The sequence below is a fragment of the Lithobates pipiens genome, unplaced genomic scaffold (genome assembly GCF_037356315.1).
Source record: "Lithobates pipiens isolate NorthernLeopardFrog02 unplaced genomic scaffold, aLitPip1_a1.2 Scaffold_16, whole genome shotgun sequence".
Lineage (NCBI taxonomy): Eukaryota > Metazoa > Chordata > Amphibia > Anura > Ranidae > Lithobates > Lithobates pipiens.
The window spans coordinates 431,218,533-431,244,388 of record NW_027507748.1 but is presented as its reverse complement, the minus strand read 5'-3'; the positions used below and the strand labels follow the sequence as shown (position 1 = coordinate 431,244,388).

Below are 25,856 nucleotides of genomic sequence, written 5' to 3'. Positions count from 1 at the left end.
AAACAGTGACAGGCTAGGCCTGTATGTAGTGACAGTGTGCTCAGTCACTACAGCATGTCAAGTGATGGTGATTCCCAGGCAGCTGTGCTCTCTCCTCCTCTTTCTTCTTTAACTGCAGGATCAGCCTAAGGGAAGGAGTCTTTAGGAGGAGTGGAGGAGGCCCACCCACCAACCCTGGCTGCCTTGGGAGATAGTGAACATCCCTGAGGGACAGCCTAAGCTCATTACAGACAGCCTCCCCCACACCGCTGGACTCTTCTATCCCGATCAACTTTTTACAAACTGCAAGGAAAGGGAAAGTGCAGGCTCCCCCCCTCATGGACCTGGTGCCCGCTAATTCTGACTTAAAAGTGTCCCTGTCTGACACTGCCCCTGCAATCAGGGGACAAATATGGGGACAGATTTGTTCTGGGGAGAGTGTTTTCAGTCCGGGGACTGTCCCCGGAAAACGGGGACGTCTGGTCACCCTAAATTAAAGTTAATGTGCGTGTAAAGGCAGGCGTCACAATACTTTTGACAATATAGTGTATGTTGGAAAGAGATGTTACCGTTACAATGACTGCAGGGAATCTAGATGACGTTTCTGACAAATCAAGGGGAAGTAACTGGGTGATTGGTCAGTAAGATTGCCACCGAGAACTCAACCACCAATTTGCAGGTAGGTTGACCCTTTCTTTCCTTGGTATCTCCAACTGAAGGTCATTTCTTTCCTGGCTGATAAGGAGAACAAGTGAAATTAGGCACAACATCTTTTTCTTTGACCCAGAATCATTACATAAAAACAATAAAATAAAAAGGAGTGGAAAAAAAGGAAGGAGGGGGGCGTATCAACAGCACAAGGCCACAGCTTTAATTGCCATGGCCTTTACCTATGAAGACAGAAGTAGAACGTGGGTATGAACAGAGCCAGAGCTATGGCAGGGAAATTCATTTAGGATGAACTGACCTTTTCTTTGCCCTGTACATTAATGAATGTTATTCGAACAAAAATAAAAAAAAATAGATTTGGAAATTCAAAGTAATACTTCAAGCGGTGCCATAATTGCGCCTTGTGTGGCAGCCACTCACAAATCAGTATATGGAGGGATGTGCGTCTCCCTGATTTTCTATACTACTTTCTATTTTGATCACGCTGAACAAGCAACATTATAGCTGCTTTGATTATGTTTATTTTTTGAACTAAAGTTGTTTAACACTCATCAGCGCAGTTTGCCGCATGGAATTTATGCATGTAAATTACCTATGCTGATGTATATATTGAATGCAGAATGCCATTAAAAGGCAATTTCTCGGTAAAAGGAGTACATTTTGTAAAATTGCAATTTAATAAACCTAGTAAGACCTAAAAGGTTTAAACTAGCTTAAAATACACTCCGTCTAGTCTCTTGGTTTTTTCTTCTGCATGGGCTACTGTGTTTCTACAGTACATTACTTACTGAAAACCCTTAGCAAATTAACCCCTTCAATACCGGGCACTTATATACCTTCCTGCCCAGACCAATTTTCAGCTTTTAGCGCTGTCTCAGTTTGAATGTCAATTGCGCGGTCATACAACACTGTACCCAAACTAAATTTTAATCATTTTGTTCCCACAAATAGAGCTTTCTTTTGGTGGTATTTGATCCCCACTGGGGTTTTTATTTTCTGCTAAACAAATAAAAAAAAAAGACCAAACATTTTGAAACAAAATGTTTTTTTTGTTTCTATTACAAAAATGTGAAAATTAGTAAGTTTTCTCCTTCACTGATGGGCACTGATGGGGCTGCACTGACAAGCACTAATAAGGTGGCACTGATGGGCACCAATGAGGTGCCACTAATATGCAGCACTGATAGGCGGCACCGATGGGCTCTGATAGGTGGCACTGATATGCAGTACTGATGGGTACACATAGGTGGCACTGATGGGCACTGAAAGGCGGCACGAATGGGTACTGATAGGCGCCACAGATGGGCACTGATAGGTGGCACGGATGGGCGCGATACTTGGCACTGATTTAAACTAATAGATGGTACTGATGGATGCCAATCAGTGCCAAACAATATTGTCTGCCAATCAGTGATGCCCATTATGGGCACTGATTGGCATCCATTGTGGGCACTGATTGGCATCACTGGTGGTCTAGGGTGGACCTGGTGGTAAGTAGTGGTAGCATCCCTGGTGGTCCTGGTGGCACCCCCGGGGGCACACAGCGGCTTGATATCCTGCTAACGTCATATGACGTCCAGTCAGGATATCAAAACCACTTTTCCGTCATCATTTTGCTATATGGCGGGAGGCAAGTGGTTAATGCAAGATACAAAAACACTAATCAGAAAAATGATGTGTAGTCAAAGTACGCCATAGAGAACATTCAGGATAATTGAACTTTGCTTTTACAGAGGCATCTTTTACATGTGTTAGGACTGGGTGGCAGTTGATAAAGTTGATAAAAGGGGTAAGATGGATGACTGACTTCCGATCGCCCAGCCAATTAAATTCAAAATACTAAATACAACATACAAAGCCATTCACAACTCTGCCCCCAGCTACATCGCCAATCTTGTCTCCAAAATATCACCCAAACTGTCCTCTCCTCTCAAGACATCCTACTCTCAGGGCCGGTTCACACAGCGAGGCGAGGCGAGGCGACACGGCTCGCCTCGCCTCGCTCCCGCAAGTCGCCCCCATTCAGTACTATGGAACCGTTCTGAGAGGAGCGACTCGAGTCGCTCCGACTCAGAAAAAAGGTTCCTGTACTACTTCGGGGCGACTTCGGGGGCAACTTGCATTGACTTCTATACAGAAGTCCTCTGCAAGTCGCCGCTGAGCTCCCCGCAGGTCGCGGCGAGGTAAGTCGGAGACGCCTCGCCGCGCCTCGCTGTGTGAACCGGCCCTCAAGCTTCCTTGTCTCCTTCTCCTGTGCTTATCTCCAGGACTTCTGCAGAGCCTTTCCCATCCCCTGGAACTCTCTACCTCAATCTGTCCAGCTATCTCCTACCCTGGCTGACTGGCTGACCCTGGCTGACTTCCAAAGATCCCTGAAAACCCATCTCTTCAGGGAAGCCTATCACACCTCCAACTAATCCTCTACCACTTCTATCAGCTCATTCCCCACAGTTACAACCTTTTGTGCTATTTGCACCACCCTATTAACCACTTGCTTACTGGGCACTTAAACCCCCCTCAGTCCCAGACCAATTTTCAGCTTTCAGCGCTGATGCACTTTGAGTGACAATTACGCGGTCATACAACACTGTACCCAAATGAAATTTTTATAATTTTTTTCCCACAAATAGAGCTTTCTTTTGGTGGTATTTAGTTACAGCTCGGAGTTTTATTTTTTGCTAAACAAACAAAAAAAGATGCAAAAAAAAAAAAAAAAAAAATCATGTTTTAATAGTTTGTTATAAAATTTTGCAAACGGGTAATTTTTCTCCTTCATTGAAGTGCGCTGATTAGGCGGCACTGATAGGCTGCATTGGTGGGCACTGATGGGCTGCATTGGTGGGCACTGATGGGCTGCATTGGTGGGCACTGATAGGCTGCACTGGTGGGCACTGATAGGCATAGTTAAGGCGGCACTAATAGGCACAGATAAGGCGGCACCGATGGGCACAGATAAGGTGGCACTGATGGGCAAAGATGGGCACAGATAAGATGGCACGGATGGGTGGCACGGATAAGTGGCACGGATGGGTGGCACGGATGGGCACTGATAGGTACCACAGATAGATGGGACTGATGGGCACTGATAGGTGGCACTGATAGGTGGCTCTGATAGGTGGCACTGCTGGGCACTGATGGGCGGCACTGCTGGGCACTGATGGGCGGCACTGCTGGGCACTGATGGGCGGCACTGGGGTGCAGCACCTTTGAGGCAGATTTTGGGTGGCACTGTGGGTGGCACTGCTGGGTGGCACTGTGGGCACTGCTGGGTGGCACTGTGGGCACTATGGGCACTGCTGGGTGGCACTGACAGGGGGGCACTTACTTTATTTCAGGATGGCACTGCGGGTGGCAGGTGGGCACTGGCAGGGGGCAGGTGTCCGCTTGAATTGCTGGCCGTGATCGGGACTGATGTCCCGAACACGGCCGCCGGCGATCGGCTTTTTTTTTCTCTCCTCGCGCTGTCAGCGCGAGGAGGAATAATAGCCGATTACCGGCTCCGTTCTATCACATGATCAGCTGTCATTGGCTGACAGCTGATCACGTGATAAGGGGTCGGGATCGACCCCTTACACGGATCGGTGATCAGGCGAGTCTCACGGACTCAGGGGGCGCGCAGGCCGCTCGTAACCGGGACTACGTCAATAGACGTAGTCCCGGAAATGTAGGTCCGCGCTAATGCCGTCATTTGGCAATAGCGCGGATCTGAAGTGGTTAAATTGTAAGCTCTTCTGAGCATCTTGTATTTTATTGCATTGTAACTGTACTATTTCCCTTTTATATTGTAAAGCGCTGCTTAAACTGTTGGCACTATATAAATCTGTATAATAATAATAATAATGACTCATTACGCCCCCTTTCACACTGGGGCGGTGCGGGTGTTAGCAGTAAAGCCAGAGGGGTTTAAAAAGAGGTTAAAAGCGAACGCTTAGCACTGCTTTCAAATCGCTTTTAAGACATTTGAAAGTGGCGCCCATTCATTTCAATGGGCAGGGGCAGTTGAGGAGCGCTGCTTGCAGGACTTTATTTCTGTCCTGCAAGTGCAAGAAGAAGCAGTTTTCAGGCGCCTAGCAGGCGCCATTTTTAGCGCAAAAACATCTGTAAAGCCCCTCAGTGTGAAAGGGGTCTACAAGCTAGAAACATCTTTATTTATTTTTTATTTTTTGGCAACACGATTTTGCCTTTTCTACATGGTAAATGCAGAGTTTAAACTCCAATAGTTAAATTAGTTTAATACTTGAGTAAGGGGTGTAGTTAGTATGTATATGCATACCCAAACTTTGTTTGTAATTTAGCTTCGTAAAGAATAGGGAAAGGTTAGAGCCCCTTGCATGCTTTAGACAAGGGGTCTCCCAACTTTCTAAGCAAAGGGCCAGTTTACTATCCTTCAGACTTTAGGGGGGTCGGACTGTGGCCATTGGGAGTAGAACATATCCCAGCATCAGTGGGGAAAAATAATGCCCCATTGTTTGATGCAGTGGGAGTAAATGTGCCCAATTATTGGTGTCAGTGGGTGGAACGGTACCCCATCATTGATGTTATAAGGCTCCATTGTTGGCATCGTTGGGAGGAATTGTGTCCCATCATCGGTGTCATTGGGAGGAATTGTACCCATTCATAGGCATTAGTTGGGGGGAATTAAACCCCATTGTTGGTATCAGTGGATAAAATAGTGCCCCAAGGGCTGGATAAAAGCATGCAAAGGGCCACATCTGGCCCCCGGGCCGCAGTTTGGGGACCACTGCTTTAGACACTAATATCACACGGCAGTTTTTTTTTTTTTTATCTCTAGAACATACCTGACCATGGTACAGTGTCATCAAGTTGACATAAAAAATGGAATGCTGCAAAACCAAGATAGAATATTCAATACAAGCCTCTTAAGTAATAATCTATTTTGATTGCTTTTTGTTAGGTAAATATAAATTATTGGCTATAAATATTTTGTATGTTGAGCAAGTGGCTTGTTATTGGGGGCAGTGGCTGAAGAGGCAGGCTGAAGAGGCGGAACTAGGAGCGCCAGTGCCCCCAATAGCAAGCTGCTTTCTCTGGGGGCACTGATGCATGCTTGCTCCTGAGCCCCGCCCTATGCATCCACAAGACACACAAAGCTGCAGCTCAGCCTGCCCCCCCGCTCGCGCCTCACTGGCTCACTGGGTGTGATTGACAGTAGCAGGAGACAATGGCTCCCGCTATTGTCTCAGCCAATTAGGAATGAGAGACCCGGGGGAAGCTCAGCTCTTGTGCACATCACTGGATCAAGAGGGAGATCAAGTGCATATTAGGGGAGGCTGGGGAGGGGCCGCTGAACACAGAAGGCTTTTTACCTTAATTTATGAAGGTAAAAAACCTTGAGCCTTTAAAACCACTTTCATTTTGAATGTTTCATTGGCATAGGGCATCAAGTTCACTTTTGTCACATCAGGAAGCCTGCCTTGAGAAATGCAATGTAGCCACTGCTAGAGTGAATGCATTTAGAAAGGAGAGGCTACAGGAGATCGGAAGCATTGAGATGTAACAAAGAATGAAAAAAGTGAACAAAAAATACTTTAAAATGAAAGACGATCGTTTAATATTTCAGCAAGCTAATATTCATTCGGTTAGGGAGTATAGCTTTTACAAAAATGTAAACTACTAATTGCTCTTTCGCAAATACTGAACACATAAGTACATTCATTTCATAAATGTTACCGATACTTTGCATGCAATATTACACAGAGGCTCTTGATTTTAGTCAGTAGGGGGCAACAGAGCATAGATGACGGAGCTTCTTTATTCTGTAAGCGCAACAAAATAAGAATGAAGGTAACTTTTTAGAAATATAAGTAAGCTGTCTTTTCTTGGATTTTCTATGTCTCAGCTTTCCTCAGCAATAAGGAACTTAAATTCGAAATGAAATATGAGAAACAAAGACTCAGGGACATTGAAAAGCAAACTCAGCAGTAGCCGAGACTTCCAGTGACAGCTGTGTTTAGGATAACAGTTGGAGATGGTCACAGTCGTAACATGCTATGACTTTTTTTATTTTATTATGTAAGTGTTCACAGACTGCTCCAGTTTATAGAAGCCTGGGAGGCTAGTACTCATTGCCTGCTGGAACTGTATAATAAACAGGGCAATGGCTGCATGCCAAAGCTATTAGTGTTGCAGGACTGCAGCAGAGAAAAATCAGGTCTCCTGTCCTGTTAGACAGTGCTGGGCTACGTGGCAGAGCTGTGTCAATCCCTGGACTGGATGGACAGAAATACAAATTATTTAGCAAGTAAACAACTCCCATATATGTATCTTCTTTGTGCTACAGGAGATCGGGAGAGAAGTACATGAGAAATGATTGGCAGAAGAGAAGTGCATGAGAGAGGATTGGCAGAAGAGAAGAACATGAGAGAGGATTGGCAGAACATAATTACATGAGAGAGGATTGGCAGAAGAGAAGAACATGAGAGAGGATTGGCAGAAGAGAAGAACATGAGAGAGGATTGGCAGAACATAATTACATGAGAGAGGATTGGCAGAAGAGAAGAACATGAGAGAGGATTGGCAGAAGAGAAGAACAAGATAGTGGATTGGCAAAAAATAAGTACATGAGAGAGGATTGGCAGAAGAGAAGAACAAGAGAGTGGATTGGCAGAAGAGAAGAACATGAGAGTGGAAGGCAGAAGAGAAGTACATGAGAGAGGATTGGCTGAAGAGAAGTACATGAGAGAGGATTGGCTGAAGAGAAGTTCATGAGAGAGGATTGGCTGAAGAGAAGTACATGAGAGAGGATTGGCAGAAGAGAAGAACAAGAGAGTGGATTGGCAGAAAATAAGTACATGAGACAGGATTGGCAGAAGAGAAGAACAAGAGAGAGGATTGGCAGAAGAGAAGAACATGAGAGTGGAAGGCAGAAGAGAAGTACATGAGAGAGGATTTGCAGAAGAGAAGAACATGAGAGAGGATTTGCAGAAGAGAAGAACATGAGAGAGGATTTGCAGAAGAGAAGAACATGAGAGAGGATTTGTAGAAGTGAAGAACATGAGAGAGGATTTGCAGAAGAGAAGAACATGAGAGTGGAAGGCAGAAGAGAAGTACATGAGAGAGGATTTGCAGAAGAGAAGAACATGAGAGAGGATTTGCAGAAGAGAAGAACATGAGAGAGGATTTGCAGAAGAGAAGAACATGAGAGAGGATTTGTAGAAGTGAAGAACATGAGAGTGGACGGGAGAAGAGAAGAACATTAGAGTGGACGGGAGAAGAGAAGAACATGAGAGTGGACAACAGAAGAGAACAGGAGATAGGATTGGCAGAAGAGAAGAAAATGAGAGTGGAAGGCAGAAGAGAAGTAGAGAGGAGAGGATTATCAAATTAAAAGTATAAAGGCGAGGAATAACAAAAGAGAAGTGGGGGGGGGGGGGGGGGGACTTATGCCATGTACATGCGATCTAAATTCTCGTCGGAAAAAGCTCTGATGGTTTTTCCGACAGAATTCGGCTCAAGCTGTCTTGCCTACACACGATCACACCAAATTCCGATCGTTTATAGTGCGGTGACATACAACACGTACGACGCGACTAGAAAAAGGAAGTTCAATAGCCAGTAGGCAATAGCTTCTGTCTCGTAGTTGAATCTGAGCGTGCGTCATTTTTGGCGTGTCGGAATTGCATGCACACGATCTGAATTACCGATAGAAAGTTTTTCCGTCTGGAAAATTGAGAACATGCTATCAATTTTTGGCTGACGGGAATTCGGACAGCTAAATTCCGATGGAGCATACACACGGTCGCATTTTCCAATGAAAAGCTCTCGTCTGTCTTTTTCTGGCTGGAATTCCGATCATGTGTACGCGACATTACAGAAACTTACAGAAGAGAAGTAAAGAGAAGAGGATTGACAGAAGAGAAGTAGTAGTTCATGATCATTCAATTTAAGGTGAATCTGAATCCATATGGAACATGTTTCTGTTTGTAAGTTACACATCATAGAACAGATTTATGTGCTTCTAAATATAGTATTTGTTCCATTTGAATATGACTAAAAGTAAATTTCTGCCAGGTAGAGCAGGGATTAGACTTAAAACCTACGCTGACATAAATTATGCATCACTTGACAGAAGAGGAATAGAGAGAAGAGGACTATCCAATGGGAAGTAAAGGGGTGGGGGCTAACATAAGAGAGCTAGAGGAGAAAAGACTGACAGAAGAGAAGAAGAGGAGAGAGGACTGACAGAAGAGAAGTAGACGGGAGAAGGCTGACAGAAGAGAAGTAGAGGAAAGATGTAGAGGGGGATGACTGACAGAAGAGAAGTAGAGGCAGGGCCGTCTTTAAGGCAAGGCAAAAGGGGCAGCTGCCCTGGGCCCTGTCATTGTTGTGGGGCCCAAAGCAGCTGCTTCATACTTGTCAACTATCCCAGTTTAAATTCCCTTGTCCCTTGAAGTTTTAGTCCCATGCTGTGTCCCAATATCTCAGTGTGAAGTGCTACTACTAATTCTGCCCAGCTCTGCCCTAATGTTGTGTACAGATGACTCACCTGCAGGCCCTGTGTTTACATGTAAATAACCGGCATTCATATGTAAATAGCTACAGCATTACTAATAACTAGCTGCGGCCGGCAGCATTGATATGTAAATAAAGATGGCATTCATATGTGTATCATGCTCCCCTGCAGTGAGGAGATGATGCACTATAACTTCTAGCAACCAATCAGTGAGCAGTATTACTACACAGTAATTTCTAGCAACCAATTAACAAGCAGAAATCATTTGCTGTAACCTCTAGTATCTAATCAGTGAGCCGTAATGTGTGCTGTAACCTCTAGCAACCAGTCATTAAGCAGTAATGATATGCTGTAACCACTGTCAACGAATCACAATTGCTGCCTGATCTGATACAGTAAACTGATTTTATGTCTAGCTGCTATTGTATGTCTCAGAGCAGGTAGAAATTGGATGGGGGGGCCCCAAGAAATTTTTTGCCCAGGGTCCAATCAATATTAAAGATGGCCCTGAGTAGAGGAGAGATGTAGAGGGGGATGACTGACAGAAGAGAAGTAGAGGAAAGAGGACTGACAGGAGAGAATTAGAGGAGAGATGTAGAGGGTGAGGGCTGACAGGAGAGAAGTAGAGGAGAGAGGACTGACAGGAGAGAAGTAGAGGAGAGAGGACTGACAGGAGAGAAGTAGAGGGTGAGGGCTGACAGGAGAGAAGTAGAGGAGAGAAGGACTGACAGGAGAGAAGTAGAGTGGGAGGACTGACAGGAGAGAAGTAGAGGGTGAGGACTGACAGGAGAGAATTAGAGGAAAGAGGACTGACAGGAGAGAAGTAGAGGGGGAGGGCTGGCAGGAGAGAAGTAGAGGGGAGGGCTGACAGGAAAGAAGTAGAGGGGGAGGGCTGACAGAAAAAAAAGTAGAGGGGGAGGGCTAATAGAAGAAAAGTAGAGGGGAGAGGACTGACAGGAGAGAAGTAGATGGGAGAGGACTGACAGTAGAGACATAGAGGGAGGAGGAATGGTGTACTTACAGAAGAAAAGTAGACAGAAGATCACTGACAGTCTGGCTGACAGGAGAGAAGACTGACAGGAGAGAAGTAGAGGAGAGAGGACTGGCAGCAAAGATGTAGAGGGGAGGGTTGACAGGAGAGAAGTAGAGGGGGAGGGATGACAGAAGAGAAGTAGATGGGAGAGGACTGACAGCAGAGAAGTAGAGGAGGGAGGACTGGCAGAGAAGTAAAGGAGGGAGGACTGACAGGAGAGAAGTAGAGGGGGAGGGCTGACAGAAAAAAAAGTAGAGGGGGAGGGCTGATAGAAGAAAAGTAGAGGGGAGAGGACTGACAGGAGAGAAGTAGATGGGAGAGGACTGACAGTAGAGACATAGAGGGAGGAGGGCTGACAGGAGAGAAGTGGAGGCTGGCGGACTTACAGAAGAAAAGTAGACAGGAGATCACTGACAGTCTAGAATTAGGAGGAGGGGGGACTGATAGAAGAGACGTAGAGGGGAGAGGACTGACAGAAGAGAGGTAGATGGGAGAGGACTGACAGGAGAGAAGTAGATGGGAGAGGACTAACAGGAGAGAAGTAGAGGAGAGAGGGCTGACAGGAGAGAAGTAGATGGGAGAGGACTAACAGGAGAGAAGTAGAGGAGAGAGGGCTGACAGGAGAGAAGGAATGACAGAAAAAAAGTAGAGGAGTAAGGAATGACAGAAGAGAAGTAGAGGAGAAAGGAGTGACAGAAGAGAAGTAGAGGAGAAAGGAGTGACAGAAGAGAAGTAGAGGAGAAAGAATGACAGAAGAGAAGTAGAGAGGAAGGGATTGACAGAAGAAAAGTAGAGGAGAAAGGAATGACAGAACAAAGGTAGAGGAGAAAGGAACGGCAGAAGAGAAGTAGAGAGGAAAGGAATGACAGAAGAAAAGTAGAGAGGAAAGGAATGACAGAAGAAAAGTAGAGCGGAAAGGAATGACAGAAGAAAGGTAGAGGAGAAAGGAACGACAGAAGAGAATTAGAGGAGAAAGGAATGACAGAAGAGAAGTAGAGAGGAAAGGAATGGCAGAAGAGAAGTAGAGGAGAAAGGAATGACAGAAGAGAAGTAGAGAGGAAAGGAATGACAGAAGAAAAGTAGAGAGGAAAGGAATGACAGAAGAAAAGTAGAGGATAAATTAATGACAGAAGAGAAGTAGAGAGGAAAGGAATGACAGAAGAAAATTAGAGGTGAAAGGAATGGCAGAAGAAAGGTAGAGGAGAAAGGAACGACGGAAGAGAATTAGAGGAGAAAGGTATGTCAGCAGAGAAGTAGAGATGAAAGGAATGGCAGAAGAGTAGTAGAAGAGAAAGGAATGACAGAAGAGAAGTAGAGGAGAAAGGAATGACAGAAGAGAAGTAGAGAGGAAAGGAATGACAGAAGAAAAGTAGAGAGGAAAGGAATGACAGAAGAAAAGTAGAGAGGAAAGGAATGACAGAGGAAAAGTAGAGGATAAATTAATGACAGAAGAGAAGTAGAGAGGAAAGGAATGACAGAAGGAAAGTAGAGGTGAAAGGAATGACAGAAGATAGGTAGAGGAGAAAGGAACAACAGAAGAGAAGTAGAAAGGAAAGGGATGGCAGAAGAGAAGTAGAGGAGAAAGGAATGACAGAAGAGATGTACAGGAGATAAGAGAAGAAGAACAGAAGAGAACCAGAGGGAAGACAGAAGAGAAATGAAAGGGAGAGGATCAACAGAAGAGATGTAGACGCATCCTTTTGGAAGAGAGAAGATTGACAGAAGAGAAGTAGCAGAGACAGGACTGATAAAAGACTGGAAAAGAAAAGACTAACAGAAGAGAAGCAGAGGGGAGAGGAGTGACAGGATGGGGGAGGGGGAGGAGTGACATAAGAGTGTAAGGTGGAGGAGTGACATAAGATTTAAGGGGAGAGGACTTGCAGAGGAGAAGTAGAGGACTGACAGAAGTAGGGAGAGGACTAAGATAAGACTGGATGAGAAAAGACCAAGAGAAAAAGAGAGGAGAGGAGTGACAGAAGAGGGGAGGGGAGAGGAGTGAATGAAGAGAAGTGGCAGAGAGGACTGACAGAAGACTGGATGAGAAAAGACCGAGAGTAGAGAAATAGAAAGGAGAGAAGTGAAAGAAGACTGAAAGAGAAAAGACTAAGGCTGCTTTCACACTGGGGCGGGAGCAGCGTCGGCGGTAAAGCGCCGCTATTTTTAGCGGCGCTTTACCGTCGTTTTAGCGGCGGTGTGCGGGCGCTAGCGGGGTGGTTTTAACCCCCGCTAGCGGCCGAAAAGGGGTTAAACCCGCCCGCAAAGCGGCGCTTTGCCGGCGCTTTGCCGGCGGTATTGCCGCGGTGTGCCATTGATTTCAATGGGTAGGAGCGGTATAGGAGCGGTGAATACACCGCTCCTTCACCGCTGCAAAGATGCGGCTAGCAGGACTTTTTTCACCATCCTGCCAGCGCATCGCTCCAGTATGAAAGCCCTCTGGCTTTCACACTGGAGTTAAAGGGGCCGGTTTTTTTCAGGCGTTACACAGGCGCTATTTTTAGCGCTGTAACGCCTGAATACCGCCCCAGTGTGAAAGCAGCCTTAGAGAAGAAAAGTAGAGGGGAAAAGAGTGGCAGAAGAGTGGAGGGAGAGGAATGACAGAAGAATGGAGGGGAATGGAGATGACTGACAGAAGACTGGAAGAGAAAATTTTAAGAAGAGAAGTAGAGAAGAGAGGAGTGCCAGAAGAGGGGGGGGGGGGGTGAGTGACAGAAGAGTGGAGGAGAGAGGAGTGACAGAAGGCTAGAAGAGAAAAGACCAAGAGAAGAGAAGTAGAGGGGAGAGGAGTGAAGAGAGTAGAGGGAGAGGAGTGACAAAGGAGTAGAGGGAGAGGAGTGACAGAAGAGTGGAGGGGAGAGGACTGGCAGAAGAGAAAAGACCAACAGAAGAGTAGACAGAAGAGTGACAGAAGAGTTAAGGGAGAGGAGTGACAGAAGAGTGGAGGGAGAGAAGGGACAGAAGAGTGGAATGAGAGGAGCAACATAAGAGTGGAAGGAAAGGAGTGACAGAAGAGTGGAAGGAGAAGAGTGACAGAAGGGTGGAAGGAGAGGAGTGGAGAGGAGTGACAGAAGGAGAGGAGTGACAGAGGAGAGGAGAGGAGTGACACACTGCTCCTCCTTCTCTCTCTCCCAGGGAGGGTGAGTAGTGTGATCAGGTTACATTGCTCACTATGGAGCAGCCAAGCAGGCTGCACACTGTACTAGCAGTAGAGGGGGTGAGGGACAGGTCAGAAGAAGGATCCCAGCCGTTGGCGGTTGTCTCTCTGTGGTCACCCCTGATGTCCTGGTGATCCCAGATACTAGTACACGGACTTTATCCCAGAAGGAGTCTCTATGGTATCCCTATAGAGTGGCATGGTGATGCCAGCTGTCTGTAGGAAGGCATGTGCTGCCATTTCTTGTAGCCTACACGTGAACTTGGACTGGATGAAGTTCCCTGGTGGTCGTGGTGTTGGGGAGAGGAGCCAAGTTGGGCTGTGAGTAAAGGAGGTCGGTGATGGTCCCGGTTTAGGTTCCTGAGCTGGCTGTGTTGGCCAACCCCGCTGTTCTAGATGCTCCTCGGGGCGTCCTGGCTGTGCACCTCTAAAGGACCACAGAAAGCATCTAAAGGGGAGGAGGAGGAGAGGAGACGGGAGAGAAGACGGGAGAGGAGAGAGGAAGGAGAGGAGATGGATGAGTCGTCTCTATTGGATTTATTGGAGTGCTCGGTATGTCTGGAGAGACTGGACACCACGGCCCGGGTCCTGCCATGCCAGCACACCTTCTGCCGCCGTTGCCTGCAGAGTATAGTGAGCTCCAGGAACGAGCTGCGCTGCCCGGAGTGCCGCATCCTGGTGGAGTGTGGAGTGGATGATTTACCGGCCAATATCTTACTGGTCCGCCTGCTGGATGGCATACGACAGAGACCCCGGAGCACCCCCACCGGGAGTCCTACAGCGAGCAGTAATAACAGCAACAACTGCGGGAGCCCGGGGTGCTCTGCCACCGGGGGGAACACTACGGCACCCCCGCACAATGCTGCCTGCACCCCGAGTCTGAGGGATCTGGCTGCTGCCAGTCAGAATGCCCTCCTGCTGGCCAAGGTACGTCAACTTTCCGGGACTAGGTGCACCTGTTCTGCTGATGATGGAATGCTTTGGTATTACAATTGCTGCCTGCCCAAACCTGCTATATATAGAGACTGCTGGGGGGGGGGGGCATGACACTTTCTGGGGGGCTGCATGTCTGATCGCAGCACCCAGAAGCACCAATCAGCTGGGCATAGGAACCAATCAGCTTCTAGCTTCTGCTTGTTCAGTTTACCTCTGGAAATTAAAGCTACAAGCTGATTGGTTGCCACACACAGCTATTCCAGTCTTAGTAAATCCCCCTCAACAGCTTTAAATGATTTGGGAATAATATTGCTGATCCCCTGTGGCATGTAGTTCCATTGATGAGATAAATCTGAAATTTACATATGGCTATTTTTACATTCAGGGTGCACCAACATATGTTTATATGTGCCATTCCTGTGGGATCCCCATGGAAATCTCTGTAGTCCAGCTTGGGCCAACATAAGTATGTAACTTTCCTGTGGGATCCCAATGGAAATCTCTATAGTGCAGATTGGGTCAAGATATGTATGTAACTTACCTGTGGGATCCCCATGCAAATCTCTGTGGTCCAGCTTCGGCCAACATATGTATGCAACTTTCCTGTGGGATCCCCATAGAAATCTCTATGGTCCAGCTTGGGCCAACATATGTATGTAATAATGTACCTGTGGGATCCCTATGAAAATCTCTGTAGTCCAGCTTGGGCCAACATTTGTATGTAACGTACCTGTCGGATCCCTATGGAAATCTCTGTAGTCCAGCTTGGGCCAACATAAGTATGTAATGTACTGGTGGGAACCCTATGGATATCTCTGTAGTCCAGCTTGGGCCAACATATGTATGTAATGTACCTGTGGGATCCCCATGGAAATCTCTGTAGTCCAGCTTGGGCAAACATAGGTATGTAACGTACCTGTGGGATCCCCATGGAAATCTCTGTAGTCCAGCTTGGGCCAACATATGAATGTAATGTTCCTGTGGGAACCCTATGGAAATCTCTGTAGTCCAGCTTGGGCCAACATATGTATGTAACGTCTAAATAGCAAAAAATGCCGGCAAATCGATTGATTCTTCTTAAATCTTTATTGAGAACTAACAGCAGTGAGACATCTAAAATGCTTTGGCTGGGGCCTTTCTCATAGCATACAGATTTACAATAAAATCAAGTTCATATTGAAAAGGGGGTGGTACAATACAACTTAAAATCAATTAACAATTAAAATCATGTGAGGTTGGCAGAACCAGAGAAAAAGGGGAGGGAAAAATGGAAACACAGACTGAAAACTCTAAGGGAAAAAATTAACCCAGTGTGGAATCAAATTGTATTATTTTAAAAACAAATTCACATCCATTCTACTGTTCATTGCACAAGGAAATCGAGTATGCAATCTGTGTGTTCACCACACCTCCCGCTGAAGTAGGGTATGGTGTGTATCCCCCACCCTAAGGCCGCGTACACACGGGCGGACTGTTCACCCAACTTTGTCCGCTGAACAGTGTTTCAGCGGACAGTCCGCTCGTGTGTGGGCTTCAGCGGACAGTTTCAGCGGACAGTCTGACGAACAAAGTTTTTCGGAATTTCCGTAAGACTGTCCGCTGAAACTTGGTTTGAGCGGACAGTCCGCTCGTGTGTAGGCTTGTTCGTCAAACTAAGTTCCGCGCATGCTCAGAAAGGATTTACACGCCGAAGGTTGCATTGCAGTGTATAGGACGTCGTTTTTCGAGTCCCGTCGTACGTGCCGTTCACATCATCGCGCAAGTTTTCAGCGGACTGTTCGTTCGTCGTGTGTGGTCAAGTCCGTTCATGCTAATTTTGAACGGACTGTTTATCAAACTGTTTGACGAACCTAGTTGGGCGGACAGTCCGCCCGTGTGTACGCGGCCTAACAGATCTTCTCACCTGTTCCAGACCGCAAAACGAAAAAGACTCCAGATTACCACCATGAACTGTTCTAGAGTTTTTTGAAATATTTTTTGCATTGCTATTAAGAGTGTCATTGTAGTGTTCTGATATTCTAATACGTAGATTGAGAATAGTGCATCCCACATACTGTACTCTGCAAGTACTGCAATCAATTAGGTAGACAATTATCTTTGAATTACAATTTTTAAAACTTTTAAATGGATATGTTCTACCTGTTGAAAAATAAATAACAGACTTGCTTTTCTGTGTCTTTTACACTGTTTACAGGTATTATTACCACAGGGATAAGAACCCACTGTCCCCAACCCTGAAATGGAAGGGGGAGTGGAACAAAATAAAGAGGGGGAAAGCATAGTACCTAAAGTAGGAGCTTTATTACTAGAATAACTGTATCCCTGTTTTAAAATATCATACAAAGTTTTGTCCGCATATAATACAGGGAGGCAGTGTTTAATGATATAGACAATCTGGTTGTATTGTTGTAAGTAAGTGGTCACAAAGTGAACACCTCCTCTCTCATGGGACCGTGTCCTCTTACTGATAGAAGAGGAATTCCCAATCAGATCACCATGTTCTTTATTTTCTACCAAACTTCTGCCTCTATCTATCAAATGTCCTCTATATCCCCATTCTCTTAACCTACTGGAAACAATGTTACATTCTTTAGCAAAATCCTTATGAGAGGAACAATTTCTCCTTGCTCTAATGAACTCACCTGTTGGCAATGTCTGCACCGTATGCGCTAGGTGAAAACTTGAGGCAAACAGGAGTGAGTTACCTGCACATTGTTTCCTGTAGGTTTTGGTAGAGACCATTCCACTATCCACACATGAGCTTGAGTGAGTTTTTATCTACATTACCTAATATGTATGTAACGTACTTGTGGGATCCCCATAGAAATCCCTGTAGTCCAGCTTCGGCCAACATATGTATGTAACGTACCTGTGGGATCCCCATAGAAATCTCTGTAGTCCAGCTTGGGCCAACATATGTATGTAACGTACCTGTGGGATCCTCATGGGAATCTCTGTAGTCCAGCTTGGGCCAACATATGTATGTAACGTACCTGTGGGATCCCCATAGAAATCTCTGTAGTCCAGCTTGGGCCAACATATGTATGTAACGTACCTGTGGGATCCTCATGGGAATCTCTGTAGTCCAGCTTGGGCCAACATATGTATGTAACGTACCTGTGGGATCCCCATAGAAATCTCTGTAGTCCAGCTTGGGCCAACATATGTATGTAACGTACCTGTGGGATCCTCATGGGAATCTCTGTAGTCCAGCTTGGGCCAACATATGTATGTAACGTACCTGTGGGATCCCCATAGAAATCTCTGTAGTCCAGCTTGGGCCAACATATGTATGTAACGTACCTGTGGGATCCTCATGGGAATCTCTGTAGTCCAGCTTGGGCCAACATATGTATGTAACGTACCTGTGGGATCCCCATAGAAATCTCCGTAGTCCAGCTTGGGCCAAGATATGTATGTAATGTACCTGTGGGATCCCCATGGGAATCTCTGTAGTCCAGCTTGGGCCAACATATGTATGTAACGTACCTGTGGGATCCTCATGGGAATCTCTGTAGTCCAGCTTGGGCCAACATATGTATGTAACATACCTGTGGGATCCCCATAGAAATCTCCGTAGTCCAGCTTGGGCCAAGATATGTATGTAACATACCTGTGTGATCCCCATGCAAATCTCTGTAGTCCAGCTTGGGCCAACACAAGTATGTATGTGCTATACCTGTGGGATCCCCATGAAAATCTCTGTAGTCCATTTTGGGCGGACATAAGTATATAAGTATGTATGTTACATACCTGTGGGATCCCCATAGAAATCTCTGTAGTCCAGCTTGGGCCAACATAAGTATGTATGTGCCAAACCTGTGGGATCCCCACAGAAATCTCTGTAGTAGATAGCACTACTCAAGTGATCTCTGCTAGCTTCCAGTTTCTATGTCCTGCTCACTGAACACTACAGGTCACTCGCACTCGCTATTTAGGGAACACTGCATTTTTAAAATTAATGCAAAGTGTTCTCTGATTGGATGAGGGGGAGATCATGAGCACCCTCTTGTGGTCACTAAACAGCAGGGCAACTGCTAAGCACAGTACCCGGAAGCTAGTGAAGATTATTAGATTGGTGGAGTCTACTACAGTGATTTCCATGAGGATCAGACAGGTATGACACATACATACTTATGTTGGCCCACGCTGGGTTACAGTGATTTCCATTGTGATCCCAAAGGTATGACAAACACATACTTATGTTGGCCCAAACTGGACTACACTGATTTCCATGAGGATCCCACAGGTATGGCACACTCATACTTATGTTGGTCCAAGCTGGACTACAGTGATTTCCATGGCGTACCCACAGGTATGGCACATTCACATTTCCAGCTTCCACATGGATAGCACAGGTATGGTACTGTATAAGCTTAGTTACACTGGCCCCTAAACTTCGGCATTAAAGTATATATAAACCCAAGAACATAAATTCTATATATTGCAGCTTACTGGTCTATAATTAGTCCTTTGTTTTTTTGTTTTTTTTCGTTTTTTCACGCTTTTGTCCACCTGGCAAAACTTTCAGTAGCACACTTTCTGTCCAAGGTGACAACGCTCACTCATTGTACTGTATCTATAGAGGAGCAGTGTTATCAGCCTAGTCTGATCTCATGATTTGAATCACGCTTCCCCCTGTCCACATCTCCATAACAGTGAAGAAGGTGTTCTGTAGTTACAGGAGACAATTGGGAAGGCTGAAAAGGCTGTTTAGTGCACAGGAAGTTACAAGGACATTGGAATTCTGGTGGGATCAGCGGGTATTTATCTATACATGCAGAGATTGTACTTAGCCTGAAAACAATCTTTGGACTGATAAGCTGCAGTATATTAAATGTTTGTTCTTGGGTTTAGATACACTTTAACTATTTAGCTAATACTGCAGGATTTTCTTCTTGGCAAGACAGAGTGAGCCTGTATTTGGGTCAATGACTCTCTGAAGAGTAACTGTACAAAGCTCTGCCAATTGTGAGGCTGATCAGTCAATCTAATGGTGGCCATATACGCTTTGATTTGTGCAATTTGAAACAATTGAATAGCCGTAGCTTTCCTTTCCGATTGTTTTAAGCTGTCCATAGATGATACAATGTTCCTTCCTGCAACCACCAATCAGTGTTGAGAGGGAATCCCTCCCATGGAGCCATTGTGTTCTCCCGGCGGCTGGCGCAGGCAGCTGTCCCTATCGGGAGAACACAGTGATTTTGCTAGCAGCTATTACCACTGGCAAAAAATGCATCGTAAAAATATGACATACTGGTTGTACCCAAATCAATCAATGGATCCTTTTGGGTACAATCAGCCTGTCCTTTAATGATTAGAATCTTTGACGGTCCCTGCTGAACCAGACTTTAGACTCAATTTAGATAGGATTTGATCAAACTGAGTAGAACAGTGAAAGTAGAAAATGATCGATTGTGTTGCATTGATCATAATACTGAGGAGCTTTGTTCATGAATTCAATCTTTTTTTATTTTTTTTTATTAATCAAAATGTGAGATTGTATTGTGAAAATGTAGGTATGATTAATAACTTACAATTGTATCTTCCAACTATCTAAATTCCCTTCCCCTGTCTGTGTCATAGCTATTAAATGGGTTATCGGCTATAGATTTTTTATTTTTTCAAGAAAAATTGATTGGAAAAGAAAACAATTATTTACTGAAGCATGTATAACCATCGTGAGGTGGTCACACATGCATCAATATCATTTAGTTGAAGAATTGTCGACCACACACCCTCTGTTCAATTAACTTAGTGAGTTTGTGATTGATTATGCTGCTGGTAAGTTGATCAGTTGCGGTGGAATTTTATACATAATTTCTGATGAATCAATTGAATATCTGTGTGTGTGTCAAATTGAATGATAATTTTTAATAGACTGACAATAAAATATATCAAAAACAACACAGGATGCGTTGTATTGTTCAGGTGATTGCATTTTGCACATAGACATTACAGCTAATATTGACCTAATGAATAAGCTGGTCTATTTTTAATGGTGCAAACACACTACACGATCACTAGAGATTAATCACTAGCAGTCACGATCAATCGCTATAGATTTGGTACAAATTACTCCTTATAGAGTGAGGCACACAAGCTGCATGTAGTAGCTTGTAGTAGCGATTAATGGCACATATTTGGAGCAATAAGCAGTTATTAGTTGCTACTCTTTGCTATTAGTGTTCCTCACCCCATAGGGAGCCATTTGTTACATATGTGTAGTAATCAATCACTACTACTAGCCATTAATCTCTAGTGATTTTAGTAGTTCAATCCTAATACTAAAATTGCAATGTGCTCCTTGCCTTATTTTCATCCAGAGTGAAATTCAATGTGTGCTGGAACGTTGAATTAAAGTACTTTGATATCATAGATCTCCAAATTGGAGCAACTCTACTGCTACAAACCCTGACATCGTATGCATTGTGTTATTATTATTATTGTTCAGGATTTATATAGCGCCAACAGTTTACAACATAGGGCAGACAGTACAATTACAATACAATTTAGTACAGTAGGAGAGTATCAGAGGGCCCTGCTCATTAGTGCTTACAATCTAAGAGGGAGGGTCAAGAGATACAAAGGGTAATAACTGTGGGGGATAAGCCGATGGAGAAAATAAAAGTACATTTGTTAGGTGGGGGCAGTGTAGTCCTCTCTAAAAAGATGGGTTTTCAGTGATCGTCTAAAATTGGACTGAGTAGGAGATAGTTGGGCAGATTGGGGTAGGGAGTTCCAGAGGATGGGAGAGGCGCTGGAGAAGTCCTGGAGGCGAGCATGGGAGGAGGTGACAATGGAGCTAGAGAGCAGAAACATCTCCATGCCTTTACTGAACGAACATGCTTAATATTTATGTCATTTTGTTGTAGGGACACGTGTTCATGTGATGACAGTTGTCTGTTTTTTCTAAGGGATTATTTGACAGAAAGCCTGTTCTGTTGGATATGTGGTCTCACCTTGATTTGAAATGTTTCCTGGTTTTGTAAACATCCTGAAACTATTACATACATATTTACCTAACTCCAGCCAAAACATTTTTATTGTTGTTTTGGAGAGAGAGGGGTATTATCTAAATACAAGGGTCATGTGTATTCCTATTTGAATCTTAGTGTGCTTTGTAATAAAACAAGGGAAAAAGAAGACGGAGAAGGGGGAAACACAAAAAACCTCAGAAAAAATTGTTGGTTGTATTGGACTTTTTAGGCATACTAATATAATTAAATATATAGCATAGAAAAATAAAGAGAAAAAAATATATATATTAAACGTAAAAAAATGTATTTATTTATAAAAATAGAAAATAATTATAAAACACATCAAGTACTGTTTTTATATATCCTGTCTAAACTAACACATTTTACATCATATCCATATCTATTTCCATCAGATATATATACCCAGAGGGTAAACAAATGTACATTAATGCTTGATATACAGAAAAAAGGGGGGTACAGTAGACAGGGTATTAATTACAGAACTGATCTTAAATATACTCTAGTGCTCTACATGTTTCGCGTTATTACCAACGCTTCCTCAGGAGCTTTATCAATTCTCTAAAATAAGAAAAAATGTATCCATCAAGTCAAAAATATAACATATTTTGCATACATTTATAATCAATTTACAATTTGATTGATTGATTGTCCACGGGTGCCTGAATTCAATGGTGCTGTCAAACAGTGACTGCATCTGATAGGATGCAGAGCATTCTCTGAACGGTGCTTGTGCTGAGCAGTCGACCTCCTGTGTTCAGAATACAGCAGGACAGCCACTCAGCGCAGGACCTTGAAGCAAGTGGAGAACCCTGGCATAGCTGTGTAGCCTCCTGGGGCATCGGCTAGGTATGGTATATACAGTTACATTAGTCCAAGCTGGATGGATGTATCTATGTACAAGTTAGTCATACCTGGAGTTCCTCTTTAGGTCAACTTTTTACTAGCCAGGTGGTGCTCACAGGGCCACACACAACTCAGATTACAGCCAATACAGTGGGAATGGTCCAAAATTTGAGCTATCTAAGGGGAGCCTAATTATGGCTCACTTGTTATTTATGATTGTGACTCTTGAGTAGTCACTGGGTATTGATCACTGGTGTAGAGATTTGCTCCCAGTTACCAATGAACTGCAGGGCCTTGCATGTGAAGATGTTGTCTAAAGCAACCAATTGGTTTCCAGCTGTTATTTTTCAACATCTGTCTTAGAAAGGAATGATCTGTTGAAGTTTCATTTCTTATTTCTATTTTTTTATACTGCAGAGGAGTGGTCTCCAAACTGTGGTCCGGGGGCCAGATAAAGGCCCTTTGGTTGCCTTTATCCGGCCCCTGAGACACTTTTGCTCCAGCTGACACCATTGATGAGGCACTATTTTTCTTACTAAACCCAATGATGAGGCATTGTTTACTCCCACTGATTCTCAAGCAATTTTTAATCCACAGTCCAGACCCCCTAAAGCCTGAAGGACAGTAAACTGGCCCTTTGTTTAGAAAGTTTGAAGACCCCTGCTGTAGAGCATCTATTCTCAACTAGGGTTCAGTGGAATCCTACAATTCCCGCAGAGGTTGCTAGGGGTTCTTTGAGCTGTAGCTAATTTATCTCCAATTTGATGATGCCTGTATTGTGCCAGGGTCAATGCCACTTGGCAGAACCAGCTTCAAGAGACCAATGATCTTTTTAGCTATCTCTAAGGGTGGCATTCTAACCACTGGTGTAAAAAGGGCATTGTTTACATTGACCTCTACTGAATTGGTTTTCCCTGAGTTTAATTTTCAGGGTTCCTTTGGGATAAAAAAGTTGTGAAAGGCTGTTGTAGGATTACTCAATTTTATTGTTGCAGGTGTATCAGTATACTGCCTTCTGTGGACTAAAATAATGGTAAAATATAAAGAATAGCTCCAAGGTTGTGCCGTTATTTATGTGTACAGTTTCTCAGTGTTGAGGACTTCTGTAGAAGCATAGTAACTTGCCTGCACACAAAGACATTTGGGAGCTACCCTGTTACATCTGCTAACGACATACTTAACACATTCCACATGTTTCTCCTACTGACAAGTATATCTGAAATACAAAAATACATGCTCTGCATACTCAAAGAGTCACCCTGCATTGATATCTCTTTTTTATAGCTGGCAGCTCCAGAACACATCTGTCACGTCAGGATAATTCCTCCTTTCCCCATGCTGAACATGCCACAAAAACTGTTGTCTCCTAAACGGTGAAATGGGGGTTTAACCAAGTCTACCTGTCATTTTTAGCCTGGAAAATCAAATTTTGTTAGGCTGGATTCATGCTGTTACGGTGTGTTAATGCACATTATATGCCATGTGTGCCATGTATATGCCATGTGTTAATGTGCATTTTGTTAATGAAGCCTGTTCATTTGAATGGGCTGTCTAATGCACCAGGGTGTACCAGAAAGAGTACATGGACTATCTCATGTAACACATTGCACCATAGTGTATTTCCGTGCATTGTGGTGCAATACAGATGCGTTGGTTAGGAGCACAACAGGGAGCCAGTCAGTCCAGTATAGGAAGCATAAGAATTCAGAAAAAAAAATATACTTTAACTTATAACGAGAAATACCTCAAAAAGGTACAGCATATCATTTTTACCTGTTTTTTTGGGATTTTCTTTTCCTTTTTTTTTTGTAGTTGCTGTGAGTTGCATATATATATTTAGTATGTCAAAGTGCAATGTGAATAGTGAGAAATTCACAGTAACCAATCAACATTCATCTTTCACTGTTTTGCCTGCCCTTAACTAATTTAACATGAAATCTGTTTGCCACGGGTCACTCATTTTGCTGCACGTTGCAATGCCGTATGAAATCCACCAAATGACCTAAGATCTCTGCTAACGGGTGATGTGCGGGCAGAGGCAGCCGCAAAAGTGTTTTAGACTTAAAGCGGAACTAAGCTCTCCTCTCCTTACAGCCAAGAAAGCTGCCATCTGAGCTTCTGTTTAATTTACAGTTGTCATGGTGCTGCACATGTGATCAGTTATGACACCAGTCATTTGATTACTTTGGTTGAGAGCACAAGCAACTGTGACAGTTGTTAATCATGGCATGCCTTCAGTGAAACAGTTTTGGGAAACAGTTAAATCTGTGGGTCTAGTTCCACTTTAAAAATTCACCTTTTCAAATATGTACTGTGCAGTCAAGGGGCCACAGTAATGAAAAGAACATTGTCCAGCTTAGAAAAATCAAGCCTAGCTTACATGATGTACATGAAGGCCAGCCTTTGCTACCCTCCAGCCAGACCAGAAAACTTCCATTCTTTAAGATCTGCCTTGTCCTGACACCTGGGACACCTTAACTGTTAAAGCAGAACTAAACCCTCCTATCCTTTTCAGCCAAGGAAGCTGCCATCTTAGTACACCCCGCACTCAGCTATAGTAAGCCTACAGTCTGAAGTCGCCAAGTGGACATCTTTTTATACCCACTGAAGTCTTGCATTTTACACTTATTTTTACCAGTAAACTGAGCTTATATCGTGAAATACAGTATTTAGAAGTCCGTGAGACTGTTTTGATGTTGAATTTTTAAAGCAGCTGTCTTCTGTCAGATTAGCAAATGTGTGAGATCAGCAGGCTTGCCGCTGCTTTTAAAATTCAGCATCAAAACAGTGTAGCGGATTTAAAAAATACTGTATTTCACGGTATCAGCTCAGTTTACTGGTAAAAATACTTTTGAAATGCAAAACTTTGGTGGGTGTAAAAAGATGTCTGCTTGGCGACTTCAGACTTAGGCTTAGTGTGGCTTAATGCAGGGTGTACCAAGATGGCCGTGACAGAACGTCACTTCCATTATGAAATCTGACGGGTCGCTTAATCTGATGGAACACGGGCAATCTGACACTAATTGACACTTTGTGGGAACTGGCTTACTGCCACTGACATCACCAGTGACATTATTACAGTGATCCGTGCTAATAATATGTACTGTCACTGTATTAATGACACTGGGCAGGAAGGGGATAACATCTGGGGCAATCAAGGGGTAAATAACAAGTGTTTATGTTATGCCTAACAAGTGTTTATATGTGTTCTGTGTGCTGCTTTTACCCGGGATCTAGTTGTTTTCATTCCCTGCTTAGCAGGGATCCCCTATCACTGAACACAGCCCTGTGTTGTATACACTCACAGAGCTGTGTTCAGTAAAGCTCAGAGCAGATCACTGGGTGCCGGTGGCTGGGATCGGGCATCCGAGGAGCGGCAAGGATTGGGGCAGCAAGCAGCGGCAGGGATCAGCCATCCAGGCATTGGCAGGGATCCAAGGCATCCAAGCATCAGCCAGTGGATCTACTCCTCCCTGCTTCTACTGTGCATCTCCTCCCCTCCTCCTAGGCATCCAATAGGATCGCCTGTCCTTTCAGCCAATTGGGCGATAGTGACTAAAGCCCCGTACACACTATCAGATTGTCTGCTGAGTTTTTCCTTCAGATTTACCAAAACCATATAATATGAGGTCAAACCTTAGGAGTTTCAATGTGTATGCAATCAGGCAGGCCCTCCTACTACATGGTTTTGGTAAATCTGAAGGAAAAACTCAGCAGACAATCTGATAGTGTGTACGGGGCTTTAGATATTTTATAGATAGGCAACCCCTA

At 44.3% G+C, this 25,856-nt stretch overlaps 1 protein-coding gene across 2 annotated transcripts in view; it reads left to right on the top strand.

Annotated features, from left to right (window-relative positions):
• Positions 1–12,875: 12,875 nt before the first annotated feature.
• The window catches only part of SH3RF3 (SH3 domain containing ring finger 3), a 609,268-nt gene continuing 596,287 nt past the window's right edge, over positions 12,876–25,856 (top strand). Inside the window, exon 1 of one of the 2 annotated variants that reach the window (XM_077482583.1) lies at positions 12,876–14,232. In XM_077482583.1, coding sequence (XP_077338709.1) covers positions 13,702–14,232 — 531 coding nt within the window. In that variant the 5' untranslated portion in view covers positions 12,876–13,701. The remainder of the gene's footprint in view (positions 14,233–25,856) is intronic. The other variant, XM_077482584.1, reaches the window with a different exon arrangement.